The following is a 21,814-nucleotide window of genomic DNA, read 5'->3' as shown; positions in this document are numbered from 1 at the left end:
AATTTAACAAAATTTTCATATACTAATTACTGAGAGACTTGTTCTGACCATGGAAAATAGAAAAATTCAAAGCAAATTCAAAAGCAGTCATTTTCAGGTTAGCAAAAAAGAAATTAACATCTAATAAAATTCCATGAAGTCACGGGAAAATGTTTCTTTACCCCTCTATCCTTAATCCTAGTACAAGTGTATAGTAGATATTCAAATATTCATTTAATGAATTATCCAGAAAATAAATACCATAAAGTCACTAGTCAAAAGCTTCAAATACCTATGACAATTACAGGGCTTGATCAAAAAGGGCAAATTTTAGTTAGCTTTTTCAACTAATAAGAAAGATTAAATGCAGCTTTGACTTAACATATTATTGCATAAGTAAGACTAGCCTTTGGAAAGTTTAAGGGACAGGCTCCAAGTGTTTCTAAATGGAGCTACAGAGCCTTAATATAAAACTCACTTGCTAAGTTTGTACAGCTCATTAAATGGTTGGCTGGAATTTGAAACCAGGCCTGATGACAAAGCTAAAGTCCTTAACATCTGCAGTATATATTAACATGAAATAAAAGATGTTTTGAAAAATAAAAAGATTTTTAAGCTACAGACTAGAAGTAACTGATAGCCAAAGCACTAACACTGAAAATGAAAAGCAAAGATGTACTTTTTTACTGAGAAAAGTAGTTTCTTTACCATGAAAGTCTTTTGAATTAAATTGGGGATTGGGGATATGGGTGGAGTATTGAGAAGCTTCTTGAACAGAATAAACTTAAAATGACCTGGACTGCTTAACCTTGATTGACCTCAGATCTGTAGATACACATAAGCTGGTCCTATGAAAACAAGTTTATTCCTTCACTGCCCCAAACAAGCTTTATATCAATGTTAAATTTTTTGAACTTGATAAAAAGTACAACTTAAGCTACTTAAACTACATAAGAGAATATCCTCATTCTTAGGAAATATACATGGAATAGTATGTGTTCAAAGAGGATGAAGTATACAACTTACTCTCAAATGTTAAAAAAAACTGATGGCTGGACAGACAGACAGGCAGGCAGCCCACAGACAGAATGATACTGCAAATGTGACAAAACTGTTAAAACTGGTGGATGGGGGGGTGGGTGTTGCTGGAGTTTTCTGTATAGATTTTGTATTAATTTTGCACCTGTCTTGTAAATTTGAAATTATTTCAAAATTAAAAGTTTAAAGAAAAAATTAACAATGTAAAAACTTAATATAGATAGATGATTACATATAGAAATATTTATAGATATGGTATACACTGAAGTAAGTATACATACATATATTTTCTTGCTCTGTCAGCTAAGATGGCCTAAAAGCAAAAGCAATAATGCATCAGTAGCAAGGAGAAGTGAGTACACCAAGTGCCTTAATCTTGGTTTCTAATACCATTCTCCAAGGAAAGGAACAAGGATTCCTTGGAGAAATGGTTGATTCTAGGACTGGGACAGGAAATATACAAGATGAGCCTAGATCATCCTTTTGTAGTGACGGAAAGAAAGTCCTTAAAAAAATGTCCATAATGACGGAGGTTTATCAAAGGGACACAGGAATCAATGGAAAGAGTGCCCAACAGTCAAAACTAAAACAATTTGAGTAATAAAGTAGTATTAAACTGTAACCCAAAGTATAAACTAGACATTAGTCCATACTAGTGTAAATAAGTGACTGAATAAATAAATGGGGGAGAGATCTGCCATGTAAAAGAATTCCAAATAATTTATGTAACTACTCTGCACTCAATGGAGTATAAACCCCTACTCTTTTGTTTTGTTTTTTTTTTTAACTTTATTTATTGATTAAATAAAGTTTTTTTGTTAAAAAACACAACATTTCAGCCCTACTCCTTGAGTGTGGGCTGCACATTGGTGACTTCCTTTCAAAAAGTACCAAGTGGAAACGGGAGGGGTGGACCATCTTTATACTGGAGAAAACTGACAAACACCACCTCATGAAGGTACTCAATGTTCACATTAGTTATGTCATGTTCATAGTATATGCCCTGGATAGAATGTGATGAAAATAACACTTTACCTCTACGGTCTTCTTCCCCAAAACAAATAAACACAGTCTAATCATGAGGAAAACAACAGACAAATCCCTATAGAGGGACATTTTACCAAATATTTGGTCAGTACTCCTTAAAACTGTTGAGCTGATCAAAAACAATACCTGAGAAACTGTCATAGCCAAGAGCAGCCTAAGGAGACATGACTAAATGTAATATGGTTTCCTGGGTGGTATTCAGGAACAGGAAAAGGACATTAAACAAAAACTAAGGAAATCTGCATGAAGTATGGACTTTAGTTAATGTATCAATATGGGTTCATTAATTGTAACATATGTACTATACTATTTTAAGATGTTAATAACGGGAAACTAGATCTGGCACATATGGAAACTCTGCACTATCTTTCCAATTTTGCCCTAAACCTAAGATTGATCTAAAACAAAGTTTATTTAAAAAGTAACAATGTAGGAAGCATTGGTACCTGAGGGAAGGATAATCAAATAGGTGATATTAAGAACAAAATGGCAAGTTAGCTTTCAGCTCTGACAATTCTGTCTGAACTGTGAGCACTATACAGACCACTACTATTTTATATGTCTTGCAATATCATAAGCTTATTCCCAGGTTTTGTTATTACAGTATTTTTTCTCCTCTACTTTAATTTCTAATTGGTTGTATTAAGCAAAAACTACTGGTATTTCAATATTAATTTTGAAAATGATACTTTATTGATTGCTCATAATGTTCTAACATTTACTTTCTTAGCTCTTCCAGGTATCTGAAAGTGATAATTTTGCCTTCTCCAAGTTACACTCTATTTTGTTCTCCTGCAAAACTGCAGTATTTAACACTTCTTGAAAAATGTTAATTAACAGTAGCATTAACTGGTTTCCTTGTTTGCTCCTATCTTTAACGGGGATGCTTCTGGCTTTCCCCTACCATTAAAACCATGATGCTATCTGTGGTTTAAAATATTCATCTATTCCATCTGTTCCTCTTACCAAGGATTTTTAATCCATTCATGATTGTTTAAAGTTTTATTTAGACGCAGAAAACTTTTTACTAGATCATTTGTTTTCTTTGGTTTGTTTATATTATAAATTACATTAAGACATTTCCTAATAACAAACTATCCCTGCTTTCTCGCAAACCATACTTGGTGGTCAAGGTACTATGTTCTTGTAATATATAACCATAATTATATTTGTTAATTATAACTTAGGCTTTACATCAGTATGTTAGTGATGCTGGTGTGACAGTCTTGTTATAAACATATAGGTATTATACTGGGAAGCTTTCCTTTATGTTGTGGGTCAATTTAAGTAACATCATAATCATCTATTTCTTAAAGGTTTAAAACAACTCATCACTTAAGCCACCCAGGTCTGGTACTTTTTGAGGTATCATTGCCAGCTTTTTTGATTCCTTCCAAAATTCTCTCTCTGTATTTTCTTAAATAATTTGTTCATCTACTATGTTTTAGTTTTTAGCCTTGAAAATGCTCTGAAACACTGAGTCTGGGTCAATTTTTCCCAAAATTATTCTACCATAAAACCTCCCAAACATCCTATTAATTGTGAAACACTGAGCGAATTCTTTTTGAGATCAGAAAAACAAAGATGTGCCCGCTATTACCACTTCTATTCAACACTGCACAACAATTAAGGAAAAAAAAATAGTTATAAGGATTGGAAAGGATAAAAAACTGTCACTCAATTATTTCTATACAATTTATTAGAAAAACTGGAAAAAGGTAGATACAGAGAATGATAAATCAATTGCATTTCTACATATCAGCAAACAAGATGCACTTTAAAAGGTAACTATTTTCAAAGCTACTAGAAATAAATGGAACAAAATACATAAAGGAAAAACTTTAATTAATTAATTAATTGAGAAAGATGTCCAAAATTTAAGTTAGAGAAATCTATCATGTTCATGAATTGACAATGTAAACATATCAATTCTCCAAGTTGATAAATGCAACCCCCCCAAATCCCAGCAGATTATTTCTTTATCGTTTTGACAAGTAATTCTAAAAGTTGTCTAGGCAGGAATTAAAAGCCAAAAACCAAAGAGCCTTGAAGAGGAATGAAATTTGAAGATGGGGGAAAGGAAGATATCAAAACACTCTATAAGGCTATAGTACTTAAATGGTATGGGCACAGATTTAGAGAAACAGACCAATGAAAAAATATATTGGCAGTATCCAGTGAGTGAACAACCAGCACTTCTATTCCTAGGTAGAAATTCCAAAGAAGTTCTTGAACACGTGCACCAGGATACAAATACGAGAAGGTTAACTGAAAGTGGGAAAGAGCCCAAGTATCTATTAATCACGGATTAGCTATATTGTGATAGATTAACAAAACAAAATGGAAAACTGTAATAGAAAAAAAGAATAAATACAGCTGTGTGCACCAGAGATTTTCTGAATATTGAAAAAAAAAGTAAAATTCAACTACATAATTCAAACAGGTAAAATTAAACAGCATATTTTTTAGACATATAAGCAGTAAAACTAAAGAATAGCAAGAAAATGATCATAAATCAGAGTAAGTACTTTACCTCTTAAGGAGAGAGAGGGAGATGTGATCTGGTAGGGGCACACAGGAGGCTTTAAAAAGGTACTGGCATCATTCTATTTCTTAACATTGGTGGAATTACACAGGTGTTGGCTTTATTATTATTTTTCAAACTGTATATACACACTTTATACATTCAGCTGTATATATGTTTCACAGCAAAATTTTAGAGACAGCTTTTAAAAGTTAACATATTAACAGTTCTATGTTTACTTTCAAATCTCAATCAATGTGTATCCACAACATCCTAAAGAGAAAAGAGATCTCCATTTTAACAAGAAGTCTGAAGAAGACAACATACCTTATATAGTCCAATGCCAGGATCAATAAGAAGTGTATGAGCTGAAGTAGATGGCTGACCGGAAGGTCCCATCCTTGGATTTTTCTTTACTTTAGGTGGAGTATTAGAAGGTTTAACCTGTACATCAGTCTGTTTAGATGTGCTAGGAAGATCAGGGTCTGGGCGAACCAAAAGCTGAATTATATCATTCAGTCCAACATCATAGTCAAATAAAGTATATCCATTTTCCAACTAGAAAAAAAAAAAAAAGACAGAAAAAGATACTGAAATGCTTCTCTGAAAACTTAATCTTTCTACATTTAATTACCCAAACACCCTAGCCAAATCATTAAAATAAAATTCATCACATTGCAATTTAGTGATCTTGAAACCATTCTTATTACAGCTTCTGATGTCATAGTCTCTGGACCCCAATAAATTCTTAAGAAAGAATTAGTCCATGTGAGATACAGGGAATACTTCTAACCATTAAAACCAAAAATCTATCATTGCAACTATGACTTCATCACCCAGGCAGAAAAACTCTAAACTAGGTTTAATTTCTCACCGAGCTTTATTTTAATGAACAGTGCCTGAACCCACTACAAGAAAGGTGAACTTTCAAAACAAGTTGTTTTTATGACTTTGTATTCCATGAAAGATACGAAATTAAACCATTTCATCTTTCTGAAACATTGCCAGTAATTTTTTTAAATCAAGCAGAGAAAAAAAAAAATCAAGCAGGAATAACTGCAATTCTTGCTCATGCTATTTATTCTGCTTGCCTAAAGTTTCCTAACTCAGTCCATCTGTAAAGATTATCCAGTTATATCATGAAGACTTCCAGGCTGAATAGCAAATAAACTATCTTGTCTTCCAGGATGAATCGCGAATAAATTATCTTGCAACTCACGGGTATTTTGGCAGTTTGCTTCTTTATAGAATTCAGGTGGCCATTTACATGTGATTTACATTCACCATAAAACAGTGAAACAATAAGAAAACTAAACTCCTTGAAGATCAGAACTATCACTTCCCCAGAAATAGGACCAATTTAAACACTGCTCATTTTTCCCTCTTTATATGCAATACTTGTTATCCACAATTCTCAAATGTACTAAGACCATATATGAGAAGTCAACAAGGGGGAAAGAATAAAAGTCTGTCCTTGAATTATAAACTTATTAATGTACTAAGTCAGTAATATTAATTCAAGTGATCTAAGAACACACCTAGCACAATCCTGCACATTACAGGTGTTCAATCTGTTAAACAGAACAAGGGATCAGCACATCAAGAAATTCACAAATAAATTTCCTAGTAAGGGAATTAAATTTGGTACTAACGCACAGGTTATATGCTTATTCCAAATAAGTCTAAGGAGGCCCAAGTCACTAAGAGGATAAGCCCTTATAGGGATGTTAATATTATTTATTTTATTTAAAAAACAATGAAAACAAACAAAAAAAACTCCTACCAATCCCAAACTCCTGAAAAGTTAAAAAACTCAAGGAGAAAAATCCATGCATCCACACCTTCAATTTGATATTCTCCAATAGTAAAAAGAACACACCAACTCTGGAACAGCTGAAAAAGTACATCTTGATAAAACACAGAACTGCTGAAACATTATGACAATTACAGAAAAATGGAAGTGTACAAAATAGAAAGTAAAAATAAACTATAATAGCATGAAACATGAAAATTAACTGGTAGGGCATTCACAAAAATGAAGGTAGCAGTTAAGGTGGTGAAATAATAACTGGAAATTTAAACTGTTTCCATAAACATTTTTCACAAGTTTTAGGCACAAGAATCAGAGAATCACTCCTACAATCAATCAACACCTCTGATTAGGGTTTCTACTAAGTGGCCTAAAGTAAATACAAACTGCTTCAAGCTGTACACTTTCTAAACGTGGCTTGACAGGAAAAAAGCAAAATCTAAAGCCAGGATGGTTCACTGTAAGTATATGAAGGCAAAAGGCACTGTAATAAAAGTTAACACCCTTTCTCCAATTATTCATGCTTGCTATGTTAGCCATTTTTTACTCAGATTATCCAATTTTTCCCTTCTCTATTAACAGGTCCCCTTCTAATCTTCTAAAACAATAATTATCATCCATTGCATAGCAAATTCCACACCACCAGGCCATTGTGAACAGTTATGAAGAATAACAGAATGAAGGGTTACTTGAAAAGTACTGAAGTTCTCTCAAATTTAAGGAAAAATGTAGATAGTAAGTTATCACTTTCAAATTACACTGAGTAGGTAAAAAGAAGAATAAAGTCATTTTAAATTACAAATATCTTTGGGTTTAAGGCATGTAACTATAATCTAGTCTATCAAAGCAGTAAAAGTTTGAGAACTGCCATCCTAGAAGATGGGGATATGTTATTTATAATAATACTGGAGAGGCAGGAATGGTACTAAAGTTTTTTGTTTGTTGTTTTGCCAGACAGCACTCGAATTTTTACCGGGTTGAAGGAAATAGTTCCAGGTAACAAGGAGCACTGTGACAGTGATGCAAGGGAAAACTGGGAAGAAAATATCAAGTGGCATGGTGGTTGAGAAGACAATGGGGAAGTCATTCCCTAGGATTACTTCCAAGGGATGTTAAGTGGAAGGCATAAGTTATTAACTTTCATGTATCTTTACTACATATATTTATGCATTACACATTTACATATATATTCCTTTAAAGAGGCAAATACTTTTATTTTGTATTCCAAAAGAAAATGAAGAGTCCTAGGGCCAAAAAGCAACTATCAGTTTTTCTTCAACTCTGGTTCAAGCGCCATGTCTACAATCTTTATTCCAAGGCTCTCCCTATAATGGTACCAGGGAAATAATGATGGGAAAGGAGAAGAAGAACTTTCAAAGTAGGAAAAGCTCTGGATTCTCAAAAGATTTAGAGATCTACCAACATCTCACTTCCTTAAAAATATCCAATCCCCAGGGTGCCTCAATTTTCCAGGTAAGAACGTCCAGTTGAGGTTACCCTAATCTAACCAGAACTTACTGCTCTACAGCCAGCTACTAGACAGCAGTCCAGTAAGTCATATTCTACAAAGATATTCTGCTATCTCCAGAATATCTAACCCTGAACAAGTTTTAAATAGATAATTTAATGACCAAAAGCACTTCACTGTAATGGTTCTTGAAATTCCATATATCTTCATTATAGCAATCAAAATCAGTCATCTGTAAAAATTCTACTGAACTATAACACAACTTTGCATAGGAGTGACAAGAACCAATGCAGGTTTAAATAAAAACTAGTTTTGTTTTTCTATAATTAAAACCAAAACAGAGGGCCCCATAATTCTTGCACAACATTTTTAGGAGAAAGAGCTGAGAACTTTAGATTTGATTTCCCTTCTTGCAAACAAGATAAAGTCAGTAACCAAAATTCAGAGCATGTGGCACTTTCATAATTTTATTTTTGAGGCATCATTCATCTTTTAAAAACTTGTGTCTTGGCCTGGCGATAAATGATACCTTAACTTTGACCAAACCAGTCACTCTTGCTTTATCATTCAGCATTTGTTTATGTATCATTATGCTTCCATTTACTGTCCCCTTGCCAACTAAAGTAGACACCCTTGAGAATAAATATTTCCTACATTCAAGGCCATAATAAATTATCTTCTCATGCAGCTCGAGACTCTTTTAATCTTTGCTTCTTGCCCTCATCCCCATAAACACACTGAAAGTTACCCCATCCTAAGCTATCTTCTCCTGAAGGCTGATGAGGACACTACCACAGCTGCCTCCACTTTACCACCTAGTCACTCCTTACACTCCTACAATCAACTCGGTTTATACTCTCACTCAGACTTTCCTGCCTGAATCTCAGGAGCCTCTCTGTCTTCAGTCACCTTCACAAACTGATCTGACGCTGTTGATTACTCCCTCCTTTGAAAAAGGCTCTTTTGCCCAACATAACACACTTCTTGGTTTTCCTACCTTTCTGATCACTACCCTTTCCTATGGTCTCAGAACTGTTATATAATCCATTTCTGACCACTTGATTTCATTTCTCAATTCCCAGTAGTTCTTTCTACTCTCTAAACTCCTAACACTGGCTGTGCCAACAGCAACACACAACCATCTTAAATAGAACTCTTTTCTCCCCAGATCCCTTATACTCCCCACGTTAGTATCTCAGTACCCACTTTCCTTCTAGTAATACCATTTTCCTATGCAACCTGTTGTATTCTCCATGTTTCTCCCTTACCCTGTGATGTGTTCTGAAGGCTCATAAAATAGTTAACACCTCAAGAATAAAGGCCAGGCTTAGGAGAAAGATGGTGAAGCAGGAGCTCCAGGACTCACTCCTTCCTCCAAAACAGCCAGTAAACAGGTAGGAACTGTCTGAAACAACTGTTCTGGGGCTTCAGAAGCTAGAACACTGTACAGCATTCAGGGAAGGGCAAGAGGAAGAGGCTGAGAAACTGGTAAAAAACATGAGTAACACGTGCTGCATGGTGACTGCCAGCACTCACCTCCACACTCTCCCACAGTGGACCACCTTGGTATCCAGTCCCTGGCTAGCTGCTGCTTTCAGAAAGGGACTTGGAAAATACATTTCCCCAACAGTGGCGTGGTGCACGGCGAGCACTGATCAAGCTTCTGATTGGCAATTCAGACAGCTGGTCCTGGCTCAGAGCTACTGTTTCAACCTACCCCAGACAAAGGTAGCAGGAGCCATTGTTTTAACCCCACACTCAACAATGGCAGGGTCAGCAGAGGTTTAAAGACACAGTGAAGGATTCTGGGAAGATGGTGGCATAGAAAGAATTGGAAGACTTAGTCTCCCCCAGAAAAATTCATAAATGAACAAAAAACCAGTAAATAACCTGGAATGGCAGCACGGAGACAAACATGACAGTACACTCAACTTCCACCGACATGAATTGGGAGGAATGCCTGAGATCACAGCATAAAATCTGTAAGTAAAATTGCGGACCCGCGCTGAGAGCCGAGAACCTAGAGCCGGGAGCCCCTTCCTCACGGAAGCCATGCCATGCACTTTCTCAGCCCAGCTCCAAGTGAGCTTTTAATAATAACTGCTCAATACAAACAGCGAATCCTCAACAAGCAGACAGGGGCTTTTGGCAACAACTGACCTTGGGAGAATCGGGGGAAATATTCTGTCTCTCGCTCTCTCTCTGTGGAGAAAACCTCAGCTGTTCTCAGCCAACAAGGCGTTGCAGTAAAGACAGCCTCACACATTCTGCATTCTGAAACAAGCTGAGAGCCCCGTGGCACAGCCAAGTGGCCCAGGGCTTCCCTAGAGGGACAGCGCACACTGATGATGTAGCATGGCATTTTCTCTCGGCTGAGGGAGGATCGCGGCTGGAAGGGGGGATCCGCTCGGAGAACCCAGGGGCGCTACGCCAAGTCCGGTGGTTTACGGGACACCGAGAGAGAGCTGCCCTTCCTCCCTGGCCACCCGTGTGCGTGCCCCTCATTCAGGGCAGGCAACTCCAGCAGCACGCCCAGGCTGAGCTCTCCAACTGAACACACAAGAATCATTTCCCCTCACTACGCGAGAACTGTCTGGAGGGATATAGGTGGCTCACAGACACCATCTGCTGGTTACTTACAGAAAGTGTACATCACCAAACTGTCTCTGAAAAATTAGATCGATATCCCTTTTTTTTTTGATACAACTTGAAAGAACCCTATCAAGCAAAACAAATGCCAAGAAGCCAAAAACAACAGAAAATCTTAATGCATATGATAAAACCAGATGATATGGAGAATCCAGCTCCAAACACACAAATCAAGATTTCGGAAGAAACGTTGTATCTCGCAAATTTAATTAAAGAACTACAATCAAAGAACGAAAACATGGCAAAGGATTTAAAGGACATCAAGAGGACCATGGCCCAGGATATAAGCACCATAAAAAAGACCCTAGAAGAGCATAAAGAAGACATTGCAAGAGTAAATAAAAAAACAGAAGATCTTATGGAAATAAAAGAAACTGTTGGCCAAATTAAAAAGACTCTGGATATTCACAATACAAGACTAGAGGAAGCTGAACAACATCTCAGTGTCCTAGAAATCCACAGAACAGAAAATGAAAGAACAAAAGAAAGAATGGAGAAAAAAATTGAAAAAATCGCAATGGATCTCAGGGATACGATAGATAAAATGAAACGTCCAAACTTAAGACTCATTGGTGTCCCAGAAGTGGAAGAGAAGGGTAAAGGTCTAGAAAGAGTATTCAAAGAAATTGTTGGGGAAAACTTCCCCAACCTTCTACACAATATAAACACACAAAGCATAAATGCCCAGCGAACTCCAAATAGAATAAATCCAAATAAACCCACCCCAAGACGTATTCTGATCAGACTCTCAAATACTGAAGAGAAGGAGCAAGTTCTGAAAGCAGCAAGAGAAAAGCAATTCACCACATACAAAGGAAACAATATAAGACTAAGTAGTGACTACTCAGTGGCCACTATGGAGGCGAGAAGGCAGTGGCATGACATATGTAAAATTGAGAGAAAAATTCCCAGCCAAGAATACTTTATCCAGCAAAACTCTCCTTCAAATTTGAGGGAGAGCTTAAATTTTTCACAGACAAACAAATGCTGAGAGACTTTGCCAATAAAAGACCTGCCCTACTTCAGATTCTAAAGGGAGCCCTACCAACAGAGAGACAAAGAAAGGAGAAAGAGATACAGAGAATTTTAACACATATAGTACCTTACATCCCAAATCACCAGGACACTCATTTTTCTCTAGTGATCACAAATCTTTCTCCAGAAGGGACCATAAGCTGGGACATAAAACAAGCCTCAAGAAATTTAAAAAAAAAAAAAAAAAAAAAAATTGAATATACTCAAAGAACATTCTCCAAACACAATGTAATACAAATAGAAGTCAATAATTTTTGAACTGTAACTCCACTATTTACTTCCTACATGATAAAAAATACAAACTCTAAGGACGAATCAGTGGTTTTGAATTCAATGTAAAATATGTAATTTTAGACAACTATATAAAGGTGGGGGAATGAAGTAGTATAGGAACATGGTTTATGTGCCCTATTGAAGTGAAGGTGGTATCAAAGAAAAACAAGACTGATAGGGATTTAAGAGGTTAATTTTAAGCCCCACAGTAAACACAAAGAAATTATCAGAGAATATAACCATAGAGATGAAATTAGAGTTTGGGTTAAGAGAAATGGGGGAAGGGGCAATGGGAAGTTAAGAAAGGAGTGTAGGATTGCTGTTTGAGGTGAAGGGAAATTTCTAGCAATGAATGGTGGGAAAGAGCATAACATCATTCTAAGTATGATTAATCCCACTAATGGAAGGCTAGAGAGGGGGTGGAATGGGAAGATTTAGGCTGTATATATGTCTCCACAATTGAAAAAAGGAAAAAAAAAAAAAAAAAAAAGAGAGACAGTCTAACTAGACGACAATTGAATGCTAAAGATGAACTTGGATGGGATGGGAGGGTGGAGGACAGGTGGCTCGAAGGGACACAGTTGAGACATAAGGAAAAGGAAATATAGAATGTAAGCATGGTATCATTGTTGAATCTCTTATACTTCTTAGCTGTGCTTAATGGAATTACATAAAACAATGTTCTTGTTCATGGGAAGTACATACGTGAATTATAGTGTATGTTCAAGGATGTGTGCAGCTAACTCTCATATGTTCAGAAGACAGAGCAATAGATGATAGATGACAGATAGGGAGGGAGGGAGGGAAAGAAATAGTGATGTGACAGCATGCTAAAGCTGGTGGCTTGAGCTATCGGAGGAAGGGGGTCAGGGTATGATGGAATTCTGTGTATGGGGCTAGTATTGTTTTTGCAGCTATTCATGTAACTTTGAATTTATTTCAAAAAAAAAAAAAAAAAAAAAAGACACTAACTCTTTACAGCTGCAGGGAAGTTTGCTGAAGGGTGCATCTGCTGGGCAAGCCAGGAAAGCATACCTTCAGGGAGCCCTCAAATACGCTTCTGGCATCTACCTGACCCTCTCCCTGGGGCAATCTGGAGATGGTCTGTGTCTACTCCTTTGGTGGGTCCCCATTTTGGCTGGGAAATACTGGCTAGGGAAAGTCCTCTTTGGAGTTAACCCTCCTCCCAGAATTTGCCCTCCAGGTAAAAGCAGTCAGAGATAACAAAAAAATATGGGCAAAACAATACCAAACAAAACAGATCAAGATTCTTGGAGAAGGAACAGAGAAAAAGAAGCTTTTTCCTGGGGGTGAAACAACTGCACAAACTGTGCAATCTTAAAAACTGTACCACGTAGCTACGGCAACAATCAGATGAAGAACAGCTAAAAATATCTGATTAAACACAGGTCTAGAATAAGGTGAACCAGCCGTCAAAGAAGAGCCTTAACACAAAGGCAATCAACAATAAAACCCTAGACAAGAGATACAAACTGACCTTCAGAGCATCCAACTCATCAAGATAATCACATGTATAGATATCAGCAAAAAGTAACAAGCCATACCCAGAAACAGGAAAAAATGACCCAAAGGAACAAAAATGTCAGAGAAGAAACAGAATTTGGAAAAACTAACCAAAGATGTTCAAACAGTTCTCCTAAATCAATTCAAGGAGTTGAAGGAAAATATGAATTAAAAAAATAAAGAATATTAAGAAGACACTGTGTGAGCATAAAGAATTTGAAATATATAAAGAAACATAACAAATTACAGGAGTGAAAGTCACAAACAGAAGATATTAAAAATACACTAGAGTTATAGAACAGCAGATTTTAACAGGCAGAAGAAAGAAATCAGAGAACTACGACAATCAAAATCATACAGACAGCGAGGAGAGGCTAAACCTGCTTATAACTATGCCTAAGAGTCTCCCTGAGTGGCTCTTTGTTGCTCAGATGTGGCCCTCTCTCTCTAAGCCATCTTGGCAGGTGATCTTGCTGCCCTCCCCTCTATGTGGAACCTGACTCCCAGGGGTGTATATCTCCCTGGCCACGCAGGATATACTCCCGGGGATGAATCTGAACCCGGCATTGTGGGATTGAGAACATCTTCTTGACCAAAAGGGGGATGCGAAATGAAATGAAATAAAGCTTCAGTGGCTGAGAGATTTCAAATGGCATCGAGAGGTCACTCTGGTGGACATTCTTACGCCCTATATAGACAACACTTTTTAGGTTTTAATATATTGGAATAGCTAGAAGTAAATACCTGAAACTAACAAACTCCGACCCAGTAGCCTTGACTCTTGAAAATGATTGTATAACAATGTAGCTTACAAGGGGTGACAGTGTGATTGTGAAAACCCTGTGGATCACACTCCCTTTATCCAGTGTATGGATGGATGGGTAGAAAAATGGGAACAAAACCTAAATGAAAATTAGGGTGGGATGGGGGTGTGTGATTTGGGTGTTCTTTTTTTATTTTTATTTTTTATTCTGATTCTGATTCTTTCTGGTGTAAGCAAACTGTTCAAAAATAGACTGGGGTGATGAATGCACAGCTATATGATGGTACTGTGAACAGTTGATTGTACACCATGGATGACTGTATGGTATGTGAATATATCTCAATAAAACTGAATTAAAAATCTTGCAGGCAGAAGAACAGATAGAGAAAAGAATGGAAAAAATTGAGCAGGGTCTCAGGAACATGAATGACAGTACAAAGCAAACAAACAGATGCGGTACAGCATCCCAGAACAAGAAGAGAAGGGAAAGGGGGCAGAAAGAATATTTGCAGAAACAATGGCCAAAAATTCCCAAGTCTTATGAAAAACATGAATCTACATATCCAAGAAGCACAACGAACAAACAGAACTAAATACTTACAGACAGTTACACTTGTTTTGTCTACTAAGATTGTCAACTGCCAAGCATAAAGAGAGAATCCTGAAAGCAGCAAGAAAAAAGCGAGTTGTCACATACAGGGGAAGTGCAATAAAACTAAGTGCCAATTTCTTATCAGAAATCATGGGGGCAAGAATGAAGTGATATGATATATTTAAGGTAACGTAAGAGAAAAACTGCCAGCCAAGAATTCTTTATCTGGCAAAACTGTCCTTCAAAAATGAGAGACAGTTTAAAATATTTAAATAAATGGAAACTGAGAGAGTTCTTCCACAAGAGATCTGCCGTACACAAAACACTAAAGGGAGTTCTGCACCTAAAAAGAAAAGACAGAACAGAGAGGCTGGAGTAGAGAGTAGAAATGAAGATTATCATTAAGGGAAACTAAAGAATAAAAAGAGAAAAAAAGAAAGAAATATGACATAAAAACCAGAGGACAAAATAGTTGACCTAATATTACCTTTACAGTGATAACACTGAATTAACGTTAATGGATTAAACTCCTCAATCAAAAGATGCAGATTCGCAGAATGGATAAAACAGTATGATCCAACTATATGCTGTCTACAAGAGATTTACCTTAGACCCAAAGACACAACAAGGTTCAAAAAAAATATTTTACACAAACAGTAACCAAAAAGAGCTATGGTAGCTATACAATGTTGGACAAAATAGACTGAACACAAAATTGTTAAATGAGATAAAAGGGGCAATCCACCAAGAAATAACAATCAAATACTTATACACCTAACCATGGTGCCCCAAAATATACAAGGCAAAACTGACAGGAAAAATAGACCTCTCTACAATAAAAGCTGGAGTCTTGAACATACCACTCTCAATAATAGCTAGAACATCTACACAGAGGATCAATAAGGAAACAGAGGAGCTGAATATGATAAATGAACTAGACCTAACAGACATACACAGAACACTGCACCCCAGAACAGGAGGATATATATATTAAGTGCTCACGGATCATTCTCAAGGATAGACCACATGTTGGATCACAAAACAAGTCTCAATAAACTTAAAAAGACTGAAATTCATGGATGATTGTATGGAATGGTTAATATATCTCAATAAAACTGAATTTAAAAAAAAGATTGAAATAATAAAAAGTACTTTCTTTCATCATAATGGAATGAAGCTGGAAATAACAGGTGGAGAACTGGAAAATTCACAAATACATGGAAGCTAAACAAAATGCTCTTAAACAATAAGTGGGTCAAAGAAGAACTACAAGAAAAAACCAGCAAATATCGAGAGAAACGGAAACAAGAACGCAACATATCAAAACTTATGGGATGCTGCAAAGGCAATAGAGAGAGAGAAACTTATAGCCCTAAATGCTATGAAAAAAGAAAAAGCTAAAATCAAAACCTAACAGCACAACAGGAGGAACTAGAAAAAGAAAAGCAAACTAATTCCAAAGCAAGCAGAAGGAAAGAAATAACAAAGATTAGAACAAATGAAATTTAGAACAAAAAAACGAGAGAATCAGCAAAACCAACAGTTGGTTCTTTGAGAAAATCAATAAACTATGCAAACCTTTAGCTAGACTGACAAAGAAAAAAAGATGCAAATAAATAAAATCAGAAATGAGAGGGGGGACATTACTACTGACCCCCATAGAAATAAAAAGGATCGTAAGAGGATACTATGCACAATTATATACCAACAAATCAGACGAAATGGACAAACTCCTAGAAATACACGACCAACCTACACTGACTCTAGAAGAAATAAAAGACCTCAACAGACCAATTACAAGTAAAGTTTGAATCAGATATCAAAAACCTCCTAAGAAAAAAAAAGCCCTGGGCAAGACGGCTTCACAGGTGAATTCTACCAGTCATTCCAAAAAGAATTAATATCAATCCTGCTCAAACTCTTACAAAAAACTGAATTGGAAGAAATACTACCTAACTCATTCTATGAGGCCAACCCACCCCAATACCAAGGTTAGATAAAGACACTACAAGAAAAGAAAATTACAGGCCAATCTCTCTAAAAAATATGGATGCAAAAATCCTCAACAAAATACTTGCAAATCGAATCCAACAGCACATTAAAAGAATCATACAACATGATCAAGTGGGTTTTATCCCAGGCATGCAAGAGGGGTTCAACACAAGAAAATTAATTAACATAATACATCACATTAACAAATCAAAGGGGGAAAACCAGTAAAACTTTTCTTTTAGCTACTAGGTATATACCCAGTAGATACATCTAGGAATAAACTAAACCAAAGTCTTGTATGCAGAAAACTACAAAACATTACTAAAAGAAATCAAAGAAGACCTAAATAAATGGAAGGACATTTCATATTCATGGACTGGAAGCCTAAAATTGTTAAGATATCAATTTTACCCAAATTGATTTACAGAGTCAACGCAATCCCAATCAAAATTCCAAAAGCCTACTTGGCAGAAATGGAAAGACCAATTATCAATTTTATTTAGAAGGACCCCTAATAGCCAAAAACATCTTGAAAAAGAATGAAGTGGGAGGACTCACACTTCCTGACTTTAAGACATATTACAAAGCTCAGTGATCAAAACAGCCCAGTACTGGCATAAACACAGGTATATTGACCAACGGAATTGAATTGAGGGTTCAGAAATAGTCCCCGACATCTACGGAGAGCTGAAATCTGACAAGGCTGTCAAGCCCACTCAAATGGGAAAGAACAGTCTCTTCAACAAATAGTGCTGGGAGAACTGGATATCCATATCCAAAAGAATGAAAGAGAACCCCTATCACACACCATATACAAAAATTAACTCAAAATGGATCAAAGACCTAAACATAAGAATCAGGACCATAAAACTCCTAGAAGAAAGTGTAGGGAAGCATTTTCAATATCTTGTGGTAGGCACTGGTTTCTTAAGACCTTACACCCAAAGCACAAGCAATGAAAGAAAAAATAGGTAAATGGGACGTCCTCAAAATTAAAACCTTTTGTGCAAAGGACTTTGTCAAGAAAGTGAAAAACAACCTATTCAATGGGAGAAAATATTTGGAAGCCACATGTCTGATAAGGGTTTAATAACCAGAATATATAAAGAAATCCTACAACTCAACAGTAAAAAGACAAACACCTACAACTCAACAATAAAAAGACAAATACCACCAATTAAAAAATGGGCAAAAGACATAAACAGACACTTCTCCAAAGAGGAAATACAAACGACTAAAAAGCAAATGAAAAAATGCTCAACGTCACTAGCTACCTGGGGAATGCAAATCAAAACCACAACAAAATATCATTTCATACCTACTAGAATGACACTGTTAAACAAACAGGAAACTATTAAGTGTTAGAGCAGATGTGGAGTAACAGGAAAACTTATTCACTGCTGTCGGGAATGTAAAACGGTACAGCTGCTATGGAAGACGGTGTGGCAGGTCCTCAATAAACTAAGTTCAGAACTGCCATATGATCTGGCAATCAGGCTACTAGGTGTATACCCAGAAGAACTGAAAGCAGGAACACAAACAGACAATGTTCAGAGTGGCATTATTCACAATTGCCAAAAGACAGAAGCAACACAAGTGTCCATCAACTGATGAGTGGATAAAGAAAATGCGGTATATACATACGATTATATATTGTTCAGCTGTAAAAAGGAATGAAGTCCTGATGCATGTGGATGAACCTTGAAGATATTATGTTGAGTGAAATAAACCAAACACAAAAGGACAAATATTGTATGATCTCACTATTATGAACTAATTATCATAAACAAGCTCACAGAATTAGAATCTAGAATACAGGTTACTAGGCGATAGACTGGGGTTAGAGAATGGGGAGTTAATGCTTAACTTGTATAGAATTTGTTTAGGAAGATGGTAAAAAATACTTGTAAATGGATAGAGGTGAGGGTAGCACATTTTTGTGAGTCTAATCAACAGCAGTGAACTACACAGGTGAATATGGTTACAAGAGGAAACTTTAGGATGTATGTATTACAAGAATAAAAATTAAAAGATATAATAGAACTGTACAGCACAGTGAACCCTATTGTAGATGATGAACTATAGTTAATAGACAAGTAGGAGACTGATCTTTTGTGGGTTATAACAAACGTATGAAAAGGTGGTAATGTTCTTTTGTGGGTTATAACAAATGTATATAGAGTGGTATATGGGGAAAAATACACCTAATGTAATAGTGGATAATAAAACTATTTTAATCTTTTGTAAAATATTGTACAAAGGTAAGTACTGTTAAAACCTAAAAATACTATTATTTAAAAAGTGCTATCATCAATAGTAACAAATGTTTCACACCAATGCAAGAATACAGGTCAATCTTAACTCTCAGGAGAGGATAAGACTCCTAAACCAGAGTCCAGTTCTTAAGTGTCTGACACCTGTCTACTGTTCCCATTCTGAATTAAAGCACATCAAACACTGAGAAGTTAGGACTAACATGTAAAGTAAGCGAGCAGGTCAGATGTGGCCCTCTCTCTCTAAGCCACCTTGGCGGGTAACCTTGCTGCCCTCCCCCCTACGAGGGATCTGACCCCCAGAGGTGTAAATCCCCCTGGCAACACAGGATATGACTCCCGGGGATGAATCTAGACCCGGCATCGTGGGATTGAGAACATCTTGACCAAAAGGGGGATGCAAAATGAAACAAAATAAAGCTTCAGTGGCTGAGAGATTTCAAATGGAGTCGAGAGGTCACTCTGGTGGACATTCTTACGCACTATATTGATAACACTTTTTAGGTTTTAATATATTGGAATAGCTAGAAGCAAATACCTGAAACTACCAAACTCCAACCCAGCAGCCTTGACTCTTGAAGAAGATTGTATAACAATGTAGCTTATAATGGGTGACAGAGTGATTGTGAAAATCCTGTGGATGGTACTCCCTTTCTCCAGTGTATGGATGGATGAGTAGAAAAATGGGGACAAAACCTAAATGAAAAACAGGGTGGGATGGGGGAGGGGATCTTTTTTTTTCTTTTTTTTTTAATTTTTATTTTTTATTCTGATTCTGGTTCTTTCTGGTGTAGAGAAAATGTTCAAAAATAGATTGGGGTGATGAATGCACAACTATAAGATGGTACTGTGAACAGCTGATTGTACACCATGGATGATTATATGCTATGTGAATATTTCTCAATAAAACTGAGTTAAAAAAAAAAAAATAAGTGAGCAGGTAACAGTTCTTCTGAAGAATCTTTCTTTAACCAAACTAACAATGAGAGAAGACTCTAAAATACACCAAAATTCAGGGACTTGAGAATTCTCAAATTTTAGGAATTCTCAAATTTTTTTAGTAACTGAGTCCTGGATGCTTTGTTAACTAAATGAGGCATTACAGATTTATGAATAAAACATTGTTCCTTGTTTATAACTTAAAATTGAATTAAATGTCTCACACCTATTGGGGGAAATTAAATTTGTTTATTTGCATACATGGACTGATTTCTTTCAAGAAAGGAATACTTCTTAAGAGATTTCTTCCCATTTGCTGCTCTCCATTTTGGCCCTCAAAGGTGGAGTTAACTACACTGCTTCTTAAACTTAATTTGTATACAGATCACCCAGAGACCTTGTTAAAATGCCAATTCTGCCTCTGGTGGGTCTGGTGTGGGGCCCCTGGTTGGGACTAATTCACTGCTGTTTCTGCTGATCCAGGGAATATATGCTGAATAGTAAGAAACTGAGGAGACTGACTACCCTTCAACATTCATTTTTCAACTTTGGTGTTCATCGGAATCTCCTATGGGGTCTTATTAAACCCACCTTCTTGCAAGTCTGAGGTTAGCTGAATATATAATAAACATCCACAAGTGATTCTGATATATAAGATGTATATCACACCTACACCGGGGAGGTGTGTGGACAGGGAAATAAGTACCACTTACAATATACTTTAGACTTGTTTATGACATTTTTCACTATGTGGCAGTAAAACACCTTGAGGAAGGAGAGCCTTTTTCTAATGAGCATGAAGGCATTTTACAGGGCATATACACTGGTTACACTCTGGGAAAGGAGAGAGCAAAGTTTTGTGGGTGTTTTTTTTGTTGTTTTTTAAGTTATAGCACCTTTGTTCTGTTTGCAAGCAGTTTTATATTGAGTATTTAGTGTTTGTGACTTGTAACAGGTGTCCCGCTTTTCAAATAGTTGTGTATTAAATACTAGGTAGCTTTGTATTGCATGTTGAGGTTATCATCTCCAACAGCTTTCCCCAGAATCTCAAACCTGTTTCTTGGTTTACTGGAAGTCTACTTTGTTGCCCTGAATTTAATCCAATCACTACCTCTTACTCAAAACAGCCAAGTGTCTATTTTATTTTAGCATATTTGGTTATCAGACTTGAGAGGTGTTGTGGAGGAATGCAGTCTCATACTTCATTTTTATCTTTAGTCTTGAAGTCACCAAAGTTTCCTGGGAAATCATGTACTATCGTCCCAAGCTAGAAAGTAAAAATTCTCAACACTTGATCACCTTCTTTTTTGCCTATTCCAAAAGGAGTAAAAGATATTAGCCACTTAAGGCACAGCAATACAAAGCTACTTAGTATTTAATACACAATATTTCAAAAGCAGAACACCTATTTTGACTACCTGCAAACACAAACCAAAGGTGCTATAACTTAAAAAACAAACTAAAAAGTCTGGCTTTCTCCTTTCCCACAATGTAATCTTTCTACTCTGAAATTTCCCGGCAGGGTTCAATGGATAAGCCAGTGAAGAGGAGGAAAATATTCCTTTGTGGCTCTAGGAAAATGGCTATTTCTACCAAATCAAAGAGGGCTACGTTTACTTCACATCACCAGGATCAGTGCCAAACTGTGGCTGATACTGGAGAATGCCAATTTCTAAAAAAATGGATTAACATTAAAAAAAAAAAAAGCAAGAAAAGCAAGGTGGGATAAGAAAAACCTTAAACCTTAAACTAGCCAGAACATGGTCATACCATCCAAGTACCAGAGACACCCAAAGACACCTTCACATGCAAAAAATACTTTCAGCCTTCAAGTTTGTACCAATGCTGTGTTAAAAGCTTAGGTGCAGGGTACATTAGAAGTTGAGAGGTAAGAGAGGCAAAACAGTC

The 21,814-nt window shown here is 36.4% G+C and overlaps 1 protein-coding gene across 2 annotated transcripts in view; it reads right to left on the bottom strand.

Annotated features, from left to right (window-relative positions):
• UHRF2 (ubiquitin like with PHD and ring finger domains 2) overlaps nucleotides 1-21,814 on the bottom strand; it is a 109,774-nt gene that overhangs the window by 86,755 nt on the left and 1,205 nt on the right. For both annotated transcript variants that reach the window (XR_005210613.1, XM_037797123.1), the window contains exon 2: nucleotides 4,916-5,146. Coding sequence is in view for 1 of the 2 variants with exons in the window: in XM_037797123.1 (XP_037653051.1) it covers nucleotides 4,916-5,146 (231 nt within the window). In the remaining variant the exon portion in view is untranslated. The remainder of the gene's footprint in view (nucleotides 1-4,915; nucleotides 5,147-21,814) is intronic.

Source organism: Choloepus didactylus, chromosome 10, assembly GCF_015220235.1.
Source record: "Choloepus didactylus isolate mChoDid1 chromosome 10, mChoDid1.pri, whole genome shotgun sequence".
In the NCBI taxonomy this organism is placed as follows: Eukaryota; Metazoa; Chordata; class Mammalia; order Pilosa; family Megalonychidae; genus Choloepus; species Choloepus didactylus.
The sequence above is the reverse complement of the archived record's forward strand: the minus strand, read 5'-3'. Positions and strand labels throughout refer to the sequence as shown.